Here is a 14,258-nt window from a genome sequence, read left to right as displayed (position 1 = left end):
AAAGACTGGAACAGCAACTGCAGGCGCTGTGCGCCGGAAGGCTACGGTGCCTTTCTCTCCAGGTAATTGACCTTACAGCCTGTTATTTAGGACTGTCATCTAGATTAGTATTCTTACACCATGAATCTTTTACTTGCCCCTCAATCCTGGGCTGTTTGTTATGAAAATAAGACTTTTGCAAGAAAAAGTCTGCTCTGAACTACTATTTCATTTTGCTGAAGGCTCCAGGAGCCAAGGTAGAGCACCAGACGTGCCAACTTATTAACCACATTTCTTTTGAAGGTGCTTAATAACTTTGCCTAAATGAATCAAACAACTGTTCCCCAACTTCCCATTCCTGAATGGGGGAAAATCAGTGCAACACAGTTTACAGAAACATCTTTGCTTGGTGCAATTGTCAGGAATTCATTTGGCAAATGCTACGACTGATGACCTGGGGTGACAGCACTGATGATTGTGTTGACAGTGAAGGCAGAAGCCATTTGGTTAGAGCAGGATGGGGTCAGGCCACCTGTCTTTTGTGGAACAGGGCCCTGCTCAAATGTTTCTGTGTGTTCAAGCAGTTGACACATCTGCGAATTTCCGTTGGCTAAACCAGCTGGCAAGACACCAAACCTGTCTCTCTAGACAGTAGTTCTGGCGCATCTCTGGGCTGAGTGCTTGGTATTTTGCTTACAGAATAGGAAAATGCCAGCTGGGTAATCAAATGCTAGACTAAAAGACTGACAAAAAATAGCCTTGAAGAGCAGAAACCAGTGTTCATGAGAATTAATAGCCAGGCTCTCTCAATATCAGCTAGGCTGTGCCCTGTCAGAGCAAATGTGGAGCAGCTTTCTGGCTGGGGGAAGAGCTGCTCCATGAGGGTACTTTGACTTTATGAGCTTTTATAAGCCATAGGGCTGGGAATGGCTTCTGCACAGGCTCCACTGAACACATATTCACTTCAGCACTGTACTCTCACTGTGATCTACAGCTACTGGCAAAAGAAAAAGGGACTGAAAGCAAAGGAGAAAGATAAAAATTCATTCCTGGCAGAGGCTGTCTGTGAGCTTGCATTTAGGATGGGCAGCATGCAGATGCCAACTACTTGCAAGATGCCTTACAAAGTGAGGCTATGACTTTCCTTTCAGGAAGGAAAATTCCTTTATTTATTTAATTTTGTTATCGCTCTTGTGGAGGGGAGTAATCACCTTCTTTCTATCCTGTTCAGTGCTCTCTAGCTAGTGTTGCTCTAGCACAGATATGAGACAATGGGAAAAATGGCACAGAAAAAACAAATTTTACCACGATCATGAAAAGAATGATTGCACAGCGCATGAGCCAAAACGCACGATTCAATACAAAGCTGTCCCTGTGGTGAAAAAGCAATCTCCTGCTTTTTTGTCAGGGTGACATCTGTATAGCTAGCTTCAGCTCCCAATCCATTCCATCCATCCCTGATCCAAGCCTGAAGGTTGAGGCTACACCCTAAGGGATCTCTGAAACCTCACAGCCCTCTCCTTCCTATTTGTGAAAACTGCAGCTAACATGGAATCAAAATACTTTGAAATTAAAGGCTATTTTAAAGTGGTGGGTTTAGCTTCATATCCAAGAGACAAGGGACAGATTAAATGTTTGAATATTATTAGTATCAGCAAAGTAGGCTGTTTTCAAAGGCATCAAGGGGATGATCACTTTGACCACAAAACTTCGCCGTCTTAGTGAAATCTCTGCTTGATTCAACGGTTTGTAAAAATGATCTGGCAAGTAAATGTGAGTCCTCTGTGCAGTACTGGCAGTGCTCTGGTCTTTCCCCACAATTCTGCTGAAGCCCCCTTCAAAGACAGCTGAAAATATGATTTTAGTGCCTGTACGAGACAGAATCACTGCAACTATATTTCAACAAGATTGTTCACAAGTGGAAAGACAAGGGATTTATGGATAAAGTGATTAAATATGAAATTTCCTGCCAGTTTCCTATTTGGTAAAGGAATGTGCAGCAAGGTATTAGCATAATTACTGTTGGCAAGTAATATACACACAGGGAAGAAAAATCTGATGTACAAATAATAGCACATTATGGTTACTATTAAATTACACTACAGACAGATTTTCCTCTCTACACTGTCTTACACCTTTCAAACACACCTGGATGTGTTTAAGAATGACACTTACTCTTCAATTTTTTATGTAAAAATACATATTTTATGTAAAAATATGTAAAAATGTAAAAAATAATTCCAGGGTTCTAACTCAACACACCAAGCTAGTTCAGTGTTATTAAGCCAATTAACGGTTGTACATTAAGCCCTCGGTATAGACCATCTGGCTCCCAGTTATATTTTAAGCCTGTAAACTGGTATTAGGATTTGCTTGACACCACAGTTCTTTTCAGTTTGGTCTTTCCCTCCCAGGCTATAACCTATTTTCTGTTGGACCATGTAAGTGCTGCAGCTAAAGTCTCTGGAGAGCCTCTCACTTTTCCAACAAGCACTGATTTATGTGATAAATACACTTATCTTACTCACAACCACAGGGATGTTTTTATCCATGGTATTATATTTTTGTAATCTTACCTCCACAGTGGATTCAAGAGCTAGATGGTCCCTGGTGGTGGTTAGATTTAGGAAGAAAGTTATGAGCACAGATTTTTTTAACCCAGTCAGTGGCTGTCTTTCTAACTAAAAAATGCCCAGAAGGGTGTGTTTTTCTATAGCCTCAAAAAGCTGGGATGGGCAGGATGTGCAATCTGAGAGGGTTGTTCTAAATCTTTATCTTCTGAGTCTTCCTCAACCTCTGACCTCTCAGTATCTCTGCTGAGGAATTGGGAGTTCTTCTAATCTGCTTTGGCAACACTCATCTGGCAGGCCCCTGGAGCACAGCTGAGGTGTCTTTTGGAGGTTCAGTTCACATCATTTGATGTTTCTATGGTCTGGATTAGTCATTAACCTTGAATTATCCACTCAACCCACTTGCCTAAGACTCCCACATTTTCTAGGAAAATAATTGTCTACAGCATTATGTACATAAACCCAGGGGAGATGAATGTCTGCAAATGAAGACTTGTAGCTAAGGATTTGGGAAAAAAATGCTATGAGAATAAAATGGGTCGGGGCTGAAGGATGGTTTGGAGCAGTGCAACTGAAAGACATGAGGTCAGTTTTCAGACTAACACAAAACCATTACTTGTTCCAGAGTAAATACTGCAGCACATTACATTTCACCTGGTTGTTTCTGTCTCTAGCCCTGCAGAAGACTGGTGCCTGCAGGTTGGTTATGCTCCACTAACTAAACACCCATGATATACTTGCACATGCACTCACTATCTACAGGCATTGTGCTTCTTTTGTTCCCTCCCAATGCTACACCGAAAGTGATTTCCCTGTGTTCACAGTAGTAGCTTGGATGTGACCAAAGACACACTTGCAAAACCCCCAAATTTTCTCATTTTATTATAATCTGTTTTTTCAGGACTTAAGCTTAATTCTTACCTAGTTGTAATTAAGAGCCTGTACTACTGCTGAATAAAGTATCAGAGGAAATCTGCTATAAACAAGACATAGAGAGTCTGAAATAGCACTTACAACAGAAACTAATGTAAAGCAGTGTGATTTGAGGGTTCTATTTCTAAAATCTTGTTGCATACCTTTTGATATAACATACATTGTTGTACTAACATACAGGTGAGGGTAACTCCATGTCCAGTTATCACTGCTTCTCTTCAGCACCAGTTTGTGATGCAAAATCATGTCCAAGTTGCTGTTAGTTTTCTGAGGGACCTGGATTAAACTGTGGCTCTACTGATGTCAGGCACAACTCAGACCAGCTTGCAGTGAGGCCAGGATTTCACATGGGATAATTTTAGAAAGGAGAATGGGAAAAGAATTTCTGAGAATTGGTCACATGGAATGGTCAGTCAGATTTTTTTTTGCTTACAGCTATCAAACTGAGTTCATGCTTGAATATGGAGAAGCAAGAAAACACTGTTTACAAATGGACTCAGAATTTCCAAGAAATACTCACATTCTGCTATTGTTTCTTTCTCTCACTACAAGTTTCTGAAACTCCATCACATCTATGCTATACTGGGGTCAAAATAACCAGGTGAATCTTGACTTTTGGGAACAGGTTGAGCCACACCCAGTCACTAGAAGGTGGGGTTTTGGTGTTGGTTTTTTTTGAGAAAAGCACAAGGAATCTAGTAGAATAATACAGCTGCTGATGTCGAAAGTAGGACTCCAAGACTAACATTCCTGTCTGATTGCCTTTATAAACAGTGCTCAGTAATTTTCCAGTACAGTAGTCATTCTGCTAACAGACTTGCCAATTTTCACTCACACAGGTTTCTTTTTTTCTGTAGTGATTATCCTTTTGACAGCTTTATTTTTTTAAATTTCCTACCAATTATAAGATCAGCCATAGGACAATGTTTTGTAATATACATGCACCTTGGGAAGTTTTGGGGTTTTTTTAAATGGAAGACCTTGTACTCTCTCTCCTTGCTGCCTCAAATCAAGCAGCTCAGTCAGTTTTGGAGGACTCAGCATGGAGTTGGTGTGAGTAGGTATCCTTCTTGCTAGCAGCTGCCTCACTACACTAAGGCACAGAATATCTGCACCCTTGGAGCCCTTTTGCAGTGAGTTACTCCTACCCTGATCCATGGCTGGTGTATCTTTGATGGGGCAACTGGTATCCAGCCCCATTCCCTGCCTTTCCAGGAAAGCAATGCCTTTTCCTCAGCACACACCACAGGATGCAAACCAGTGTGAAGAGCATCACAGCTGGCAGCAGCAGTAGGAATTAATTTCACAATTAAATGTTTTGCTAGATTATCCTGCTAATCCTTTGTAGGTAAAGACTGCACTTGGCCCAAAGGGCCTCAAACCAAAGCAGCACAGATCATTTAACATTTTAAAGCAAGGAAATGTTCAACCATGAGGCTGTTGAGTCAAAGATTATAACGGGAAAAGCTGTGATGTGAGCCAGCCTGGGGGTTTACACCAAAGCTAAGAAACCTGTCTCATGACTCCATGTGAAAACTAATGCCAAATTAACTTCTGCTCTAGGAAGTAATCTTGAATTATTAGAATCATAGAATGCCAGGTTGGGAAGGACCTGGTCCAACTTTTTTAGGTAACACTATAGTTTAAATGAGAGTCTCAGCACCCTGTCAAGCTGAGACTTAAAAATACCCTGTGTGGGAGAATCTACGACTTCCCTTGGGAGACTATTCCTACTTTTGTCCTCATGGTGAAGAATTTACCTCTTGTGTCCAACAGAATCTCCTCAGGAGCAACTTGTGCCCATTACCCATTGTATTTTCAATGTGACTCCTTGTAAACAGGGAGTCTCCATCTTCTTGGTAGCCACCCTTTAAGTACCAGAACATTGTAATAAGGTCTCCCCAGAGCCTTCTTTTCTCCAGGCTGAACAAACCCAGTTTTCTCTGCCTCTTCTCATATGGTAAGTTCTCCAGTCCTCTGATCATCCTTGGGGCCCTTTCTCTAGACCCTCTCCAGCCTGTCCCATCCTTTATGTAAAGTGGGGACAAAAATGCATTTAGATGTAAATGCATTTATCAGTAGCCAACATGTTCTCCTCATTCTACCCTTTGTCTGTTCCCAAGCCTTCTCTTACTCCTCTTCCAGAGTTGCTTCATTGAGTTGAGTTGTTAGATTTGGTCAAAAAGATCTTTTTCTTTCAGAAACTAATTAACTGCTCATTGCCAGTTGCTGCCCTTGATGCCCTTGCTGCCTACAACCTGGAACACACGTGATTTTGTGTCCTTCTAGTGGATGGTGACAACCAGACGTGCCTACAACAGGACACCAGCCACCCACTCACTGAGGTGCCCAGAAGTGTCTCAGGCTTTCTGGTCTGCAGCATTTGGCTTCTCCTCCTGCAAGACCTGCCGGGGACCTGCTGCAGCTGCCCAGGGCAGGCAGCCCGGGATGGTTTCCCCGAGGAGCAGCCAGCTGGGCGCCGCATCGCCCGCCCGCTCAGCCCCAGCCACCGCGTCTCGCACGGGGTCCAGCACAGTCCTGGCAAATTCATTAAGCTCAAACTGATTCTAGAGATCCCAACTCCAGTTTTGGGAAGTACTTCAAAATGAGCTCTTACGTGGTGCCTCCTTGGATCAGAGGGTGCTAACATTACTATTTATGCCAGATTTCCAGGCTAAAATCATGTGAAATGCTCCCTATGGCTGTTCCTTCACATTTTCTTCATGTAACCAAATTCAAAGCACACCAAAGGAGATGTTTCTTAGCATAGATAAGGTTTTTCAACTCCTTGCCATTGGACGTTGTGGATGATACACATTTGTACAGGTTCCAAAAGAGTCTGACTGCACTAATGAAAGAACACAACCATTTGGAAGCATTAAATGTCCAGCTCAGCTCTTTCAGTTACCAGACACTCCCAATATGTCCCTCCAGTTTAGTATAATTTCCATACAGCCCTGCAAGGAATTTGTTAACATTCTCAAGGAGTTTTCCACCATACTGCTCCCCCCCAAATTCTAGATTGCAAGATTTTCACCTCACAAATTCAAAACTGTTCCACTCCCCATCTACCTGTAATGCTAACACAAATAAATAAGGTGCAAAAAGACCAGAATCAGGGACACTGACTGATTTCTATATTCTCAGGCTGTTAAACAGGGCACTGTCACAAGTATATGGTGGGGTCTAAAGGGAGACATGGACTCTCAGACAGTAAGAGTCATACAGACAAGCACCATGAGCTTATATCAAAGGAATTAAAGCAATGGGCACTATCAGCCATGACACACTGAGGCACCCCGCTTTGAAGAGCCACCAACCCTTTGGGCAGGTCTGCAAAAGGTGCTGAGCCAGGTTGGGGCCTTGGTGACTCCTACAACTGGCTTTGTTTTTTCCCCAGCAGGCATCACTGCAGTGCACGAGCCCTTGGAGAGCACAGGGTTGGATTTCAGTCCATGGATGGAAAAGTGAAAGGGGGAGACAAGAAAGGAGGTCAGAAGTGATCCATGTAACCACAGACCTGACCTCAGCAGCATCCCAGTTTTTAGAGCAGATTTGGAGAGGAACAACAATGAAGGACACAGCGGTAAATGGATGCAACGTAGGTTTCCTTCAAGCAAAACTGACTGTCTGTATTTCTTTGATTAAAATAACTGCTTTTCCAGACAAAGGAAATGGGATAGATTTAATCTATTTTGTTATCAGCAAAGAACTCCTTTTGTTGCACTGGAAATGCTTATGGAAATTGGAGAAAGTGATAATATGCTGGGAGACATGGATATTAATGTGTAAATCATACGACAAGTGAGAGCTGGGCACAGTGTAGTGCTGCAAAGGAACATCAGATATGAAAGGAATTTAGATTAGTTACCAGATCTGTCTTGCATTTGATCTAATTTAGTATGTTCATCAATGACCTTGGTACAACCAGAAGAAAATGGCTGAAAAATCAGTGAAAATGCTGACAACACAAAGTCTAGAAGCATTGTCCATGCAATGAAGGATGAGGATGTTTTACAGGAAGAACTGGATAACCTTGAGCAGTGCAACAGCAGAGACAGGATGAAAACTAACAGCACACAGTGCAAGGTTGTGTGCTTAGGGACCAATAAAAAGAATTTCTGTGTTAAAGTAGGGGTCATACGTGGAACAAACGAGGAAGAAAACATCCAGGATGACTGTAGGCCACAAATATGATGCAGCCATGAAAAATGCAAAGCATGTATCAGGAGAGTTGGTGCCAGTGGAGACAATAGAGTATGAATATAACTGTGTAAGGGCTCGATTGGACTGAGAGTGGGATTCTCCACACAATTCTGGTCACCTATGCACTCAGATTATAAGTTTCAATAATGTTAATTAGAGCATCAGTAGAGAAGGTGACCAATGGAATGAAGAACTGATGCACAGTCTCTGATCCAATAAGAAGTTAAAGAAAAATAATGAATTTAGCCCAGGAAAATGATGGAAGTAAGAGATACACTGGTTTGCTGTATCATATGGCACCTGGCCCAAGGCAAAGAACTAGGGAGGGAAAATGCCAAGGCAAAGGAACTGAGCTGATACAAGAACAAATGGCTGAAATGTGACAAAGAATAATTAAGGCTGGAAATAAAAAGATCCCAACCCACATGAACAGCAAGGTCAGCCTTCCAGTGAGGGAAGGAGACTGTGGAGCCAATCGGAAACGAATCTATGACACGCTGCTATGCAGCAGGATGCTGCATCTCTCATAACAGCAAAGTAAGCCTTGGACTCAGGAGATACTGTCAAGTCCTAAACACTGAAAACAGGGGCTGAGGTCTCCTGTGGTTTTCTGTAGATAAAGGCAGGGATTCCTGGCTTTTATGCCACTGCTAAATATTTGGGTAGGAACACCACATATTCAGCAGGTCCCTGAAACAACTCAACCTCTATTAAAATCTATTACAGCAAAGAGGAGGAAAATAAGTAGTGTTTGCATACAGGCCATTACAAGTCTAACAGTTGGGAAACTTCACGTGTTTTTGGTTCTTTTCCTGCATTAGAGGGGAGCAGTGTCATATTCATAGACCCAACCATGCATGCTGAAGTGTGTGGCCACTGGCCGACCTATGTTTTCAGTAATAACAGCTGATGTGATCTGTGATTTCTGAGTCTTGTGCCAACATGAGTGCTGGGTTTGCCTATATATTTGGGTTGGTGTTCAGTGTGCTGGAAACAACCCATACACACCACATGCAAGGATCCAGATTCCATCTGGTTACAGCAGGGTTTTGTAAAAAAACATCTAGAGAGCTAGGCAAAGGATTAGAATAAAGAGGTGCTAATAGGGTGCAGTTGGGACAGGAAAGGAAGCTGTAAAGAATTTAATGGAAAAAGAGGGTCAAGGAACATAAAAAGTAAAATAGGAAGAAAGAGACATTTTTTTAAAAGGTGAAAGAGTAACAATAATAGAGAATGAAAGATTCTTTTATTTTTGCCAGTTTCAACAAAATCCTCAAGAAAATTCTCTTCTCTGACATTTAATTTTAAAACATGTTAGTGTACCCAATCCTTTTTTCAAGCCTCTTTTGGTTTTTTTAGATACTGGGTTGCAGTTGCAGAGCTCTAATCTTCTGCTTTGCCTCATGAAACTACTGTCCCTTTCCCCACATTATTTGGCTCTCCCAAGAGGTTGCTGAAGTTCAAAAGGATTTATAATTTGAAAAGGACTTTGGCATTGTACTGGAAGACAGACACTGTTATTAATATCATACCCTTTTTGTTCTCCAGATCACTCTATAACATGGGTTATTATGTTTTAATTTTTATTACAATCTCAACAGCAATAGCCTCCTCCTCTTCTTCCATTTATTCAACATGATGTCTCCCCATCCCAAAGAGTCTGCAGTCCAGATTGATACATGGATTGAGAGAGGAAACAAAGGGACAGTGTGGCAATTAAAAGTCACACAGAACATCCAAAAGAGAAACAGTGTCCTATGGCCTAGTCCTGTGCTGGCTGTATGACCCTTCCCTAGAGTTAAGTCCTCTGTAAGGTGATTCTTTCAAATTTTGAGTAAAAATGAAAATATAAATTAAAACTTCGTAAACAGAGCAGGTTTACTACAGAAAGGAAAGCACTGTTTCTTCTACACTCAGATAAAGGGCTTAGGTCTGAGTGGAAACCACAAAGGACCTTATTGTAACAAGATGCTACCATAATTTCACTTAAAACTCTAAAACAAATTCAGTGATTCTTTCAAATTTTGAGTAAAAATGAAAATATAAATTAAAACTTCGTAAACAGAGCAGGTTTACTACAGAAAGGAAAGCACTGTTTCTTCTACACTCAGATAAAGGGCTTAGGTCTGAGTGGAAACCACAAAGGACCTTATTGTAACAAGATGCTACCATAATTTCACTTAAAACTCTAAAACAAATTCAAGGCTCATAAAAAAAAAAAAAAAAAAAAAAAAAAAAAGCCTTGACATGGTGAAAGAGAATGGTTTCTTTAAGATGTTCTTGGTCAGAGAATATGCTAAGCATGCACTTCTAATATCTGGGTGGGCAAACGCAAGTGGAAATTTAAATTTGACCGAGAATGTGCTTCTGAAAATGTTTCCAGTCAAAAGCATGTTAAGTGTGAAAGTGTGGTCTACAGAGAGGGAGTAGGAGAATGTGGTCTATCAGATGATCAGCAAGGATTTTGTGGCCTTCTTGGGTACTAAGCACATTTGGTGTTTGCTGTCTTTGCTCTGACAAAAAATGGACCGAAGAGTGTGTCGCTGCACCAGTGCTAATCCCTCCTGGGGACAACTGTGATCAGTTGTGGCTATAAAAGGCCTGAACTTCATAGAGAGGAGGAGATACCTTGGAATAACATTAAGGGCTGGACCTGAATCCACAAAAGAACAACATCTGGGAACAGAGTATTCTTTTTTCAGGAGGTTTTGAATGATTTAACCTAACCCACTGTCACTGCCCTGGACAGGCAACAACATCCTGGTGAAAGTGTGCGGCAAAGAGGAGACTTTCCCAAGGGCTCCTGGTCATGGAGATCCCACTAAGGAACAGCCCTGTGGGTCTTACGGCTCTGAGAGACTGGATGGCCAAGATCTCCTTTGTTGCTCACAGCTAGTAGAGACAGAACCCGCCCACTTCTTCCTGAGCTTTTAAAGTTGCTTTTCTTCCTCTCTACCACCTGGAACTCAACCATATTCCCTGCCTGGGGACACTCCAGTCTCCTCCCAATGGCTTCACAAAAGGTCTAGAAGAAATATTTCATGCCAGAGCAGAAACACAAGCAGGTGCTCCTTGTTTCTGTCTTTTGGAGAGAATGACATGACAGAAGCTCCAGCATCACTGAATTTAGGAAACTTCCTAATGGAAATGACAGCTGTTCCCTTGAAGTCAGTGGGAGTCTGTCTCTCCTTACACACCTGGAAGCACATGGGGTATCTGATGATACCTTTCTGTGCCACTGAAAGCACTATGGCCACAATATTGTACAGCAGCAACAGGCAGTGCAGACAGAAAATGAACCTGAAACAGCTTGACCTTATTGATGGGATTACCTGACACTGGCCTTCCCTGCTTCAAGGCACTTTAATCAGAGTGCAGCTCTAAGTAGAAGGAAGTGTGTTGTTTCTCATTTTCCCTGTTGTTTCTGCCAGCAGGATTAGTTTTGCAGGTATGTTTCCCTGGCTTGTCTGATTATACAAGATGCAACAGCTAGCTGGTTGTTTTGAACATACTTTCTTAGATACTGTTGAGCTTTATCCTGAAGTGTTTTTATGTTCTGCTATCAGAAGTGGAGTGTCTACATCACTGCACAATCCTAAACATTGCTGCTGAGCAAGAGTGAACTTTTTTGTTAGCAAAAAAAATGAACAAATTAATTAACCTTCCTGGGGTTTGTCATTTTGGCCAGAAATACCTTATTTTTATACAAGGCAGGTCAAAATCAATTCAGCTAAAAGTGCCTGCCAATTAAAAAAAAGAGCTTTTTTTTGTTTTTAGAAATTACTACTACTACATCTCTAATTACTCCTACTAATGCAGAAAGGCACCCTCCCTGAGGAAAGCATCTAAAATGTGTTTCATCATAATTTCATGACTCCAGCAAGATTCAGGTAGGTTTCCAAAACTCTGCAGGTGTTGCTAGACACTGTACAAACTCCACATGAAGAAGAGACCCTTCTGGCCTAGAGACTCCCAGTCTGAACTCTTCAGCCACTGCACTCTTGTCTAGCTTTATATTGCAAGTTGCTGTGTCACCCAGGAGGCAGCCAAGGGGGAAAGAAACCCATCCCCAAAATGCATGAAGGCAGCTTGCATGGAATCTGGCCTTACTGGCCACAAATTAAACAGACTCTGAGGTAATGAAAATCTGACCTGCTCAACAAAAGGAAATGAATATTACAGCTGGTTACTATGGCTAACAATGTGTTCCAATAGTCTCAGACATTTTCACTATGCTCACCAGATGGAGGCTTTGGAAATGGGTGATTTGTGAAGGAATAAAGGATATTGGGTTTTATTTTTTTTTAACTCCTTACCGTGACTGGCAGGGGTGTGTGTTACATTTCCTGACCTGAGGCTCGGGGCGATTCACTCGCTGGCAGTCACTGTCATTCACCAGTGTCATGGTCTTGTTGATGATTCGAGTACAGGACACAATGGTTTTCCGTTCACCTACAAGTCAAACAACAAACAACTCTGAAATAGGAAACCAGTGGCTAAGAAACAAAAACATGTGAACTTGTTAACCAAAGCTTACAAGCTAGGACCTCTCTACTATCTCTACAAGATGTGATCTACACAGAACTACCACCTCTGCAACCAGTTTTATTTCCCACTTCTGTTTTACATTTGTACTCTTTGTTTTCTGTTGTGTTTTGGGTTTTTTTGGTTGTTTTTTTTTGTTTTGCTTTGTTCCAGAAAAGCTACAAATCTTTCCCCAATAACTGTGAAATTGCCTCCTTCACAGGAACAACATGTTGGGCTTTCTCTTTCTAGTGTTTAATGTGAGTATGATCTTGAAAACAATTTGCTTTAATTTCTGGTTCCTCCTCCACATGTAGCTGTGCCCTGTAATCACCTAGGACAGATGCTCCAGCTATGTAAGATGAAGTCACACAAGTGTCCACCCACCCCTGAGTGACTGATAATGACAGGACAGCTGCAGCCTGCTGCTCCTCCCTTAGAAAGGGTCAGGTTGAAACTTAGTGACCAAGGTTCAAGAGTGATAAATTTGGCTTGTTCATATTTCATTAAGAGGTTACACTAAACCACCAAAAGAAATTATTTATCATCTTCTGGTCCTCCAGATATACTACTTTTAAAGCCCTGACAGTGGAAGACACCTCAGGAGTAGTCAGCATTTTTCACTGTTTCACATTTGAACTGTTTTTATGTCAGGATTTTCACCTCAACAGTATGGCCCCCAGGGTTCAGCCTTTCACTCCGTGACATCAGGAAAGCTGTGCCACGGGGTGGCATGACAATGACCAGATGTGACAAGGAAACTGCCATCCCTGAACCATTCAACTTTGCCTTACTGCTCATTATTTTGGTTTCTCAGATCCTATTCTTAATCCTGACTCAGCATTGAATGTAGTTTATTCACGATCCGCAGCAGATAATGAAAAATAACTCAAATTTAAGTCTGTATGGAAGGGAAAAGGCCTTTCCCAGTATGGATAAGTAGTAAAAGCATCTGACAACCAAAGAGAACAATTGCTATCAAAGCTATTACTGGTGGGAGACACGTTGCCATGTACTGATTTGATTAAAATATGTGGCAGGCTTGCAACATAGTTCAGAAGATATACAATTTTCCCACTCCCTCCTGTGAGGGTTTATAGCTCTAAGACACGATTGTTCTAAAACGTAAGTGTGCATTTTAAAGTTTGTTCTATATACATAAAAAATAAATAAAAACAAGAAATAATTTGGTCTCCTGGTGAAGAAAGACTGGCCAGAATGCATGGAAACTATCAGTTTTCCTCAAGGAAAAACCTCTTTCTTCCAGCACTGAAAATCCACTGGCCAGTGGCTGACAAACAAGTCTCTGGTTTCACAGGCATCAGTTCCCCCTCGGGGGTTTCAGCAAATCTCTCTCAGCACATCCTAGGGCTCATCTGAAAAGTGAGATCTGCAACGTGCTCCTGCACTCCCAGAAAGTCCAGCCCACAGTAAGACATCTGACACAATCTCCAGGAGCTGTCACAGCAGCACTGTCCCAGTTTCATCCCTGGGGAAGGAAATGTCTCAGTGAACATGCCTGAACACCTGTGGGAACTCTGCTCCAAGAATGTGACGGAGCCGTGAGATATGGGGCTGCGCCGCGGCGCCTTGAGCGATCCACGGAGCACTAATCCAGGTGCAGTTCCAGCCCACGGGAACGACCCGACCAAGCGGTGTCCCTGCCAAAATGCTGGGTGAAAATTAACTGTGGGGATGTGTATGATAGCTGGGAGAGCTGGTGAGAATGAGCTCTCATTTGAGTTCATTATGGCAACATCCACTCCCAGGGCCCGTCTCCTTCACGCTTTGGCAACGCTGGCTTCTGCAGGCACCTCTCTAGTGGCTGGTGTCTGCAAACACCACACAGTAAGTCCCACCAAGCTTCCAAGTGGCCTTACCTCCTCCACACTGCACACTGCATCCCTCCCAGCCGCTGTGCGTCCAGATGTACAAGGAATCCTGTTGCTTTTCTGGCTCACTTCTGTTTTCAGCAGTATAGTTTACAGGAATGGTGTATTCATAATGAATTCCATAATTCTGGTCATGAAATAACAGCACCTGGTT

General features: G+C 42.2%; 1 protein-coding gene across 1 annotated transcript in view; it reads right to left on the bottom strand.

Annotated features, from left to right (window-relative positions):
- ADAMTS17 (ADAM metallopeptidase with thrombospondin type 1 motif, 17) overlaps window positions 1–14,258 on the bottom strand; it is a 169,856-nt gene that overhangs the window by 25,362 nt on the left and 130,236 nt on the right. The window contains exons 17-18 of the mRNA XM_009995309.1: window positions 14,093–14,252; window positions 12,005–12,140 (exon numbers count right to left, since the gene is read on the bottom strand). Coding sequence (XP_009993611.1) covers window positions 12,005–12,140; window positions 14,093–14,252 — 296 coding nt within the window. The remainder of the gene's footprint in view (window positions 1–12,004; window positions 12,141–14,092; window positions 14,253–14,258) is intronic.

Source organism: Chaetura pelagica, unplaced genomic scaffold (assembly GCF_000747805.2).
Source record: "Chaetura pelagica isolate M959 unplaced genomic scaffold, ChaPel_1.0 scaffold453, whole genome shotgun sequence".
NCBI classification, from domain to species: domain Eukaryota; kingdom Metazoa; phylum Chordata; class Aves; order Apodiformes; family Apodidae; genus Chaetura; species Chaetura pelagica.
The sequence above is the reverse complement of the archived record's forward strand: the minus strand, read 5'-3'. Positions and strand labels throughout refer to the sequence as shown.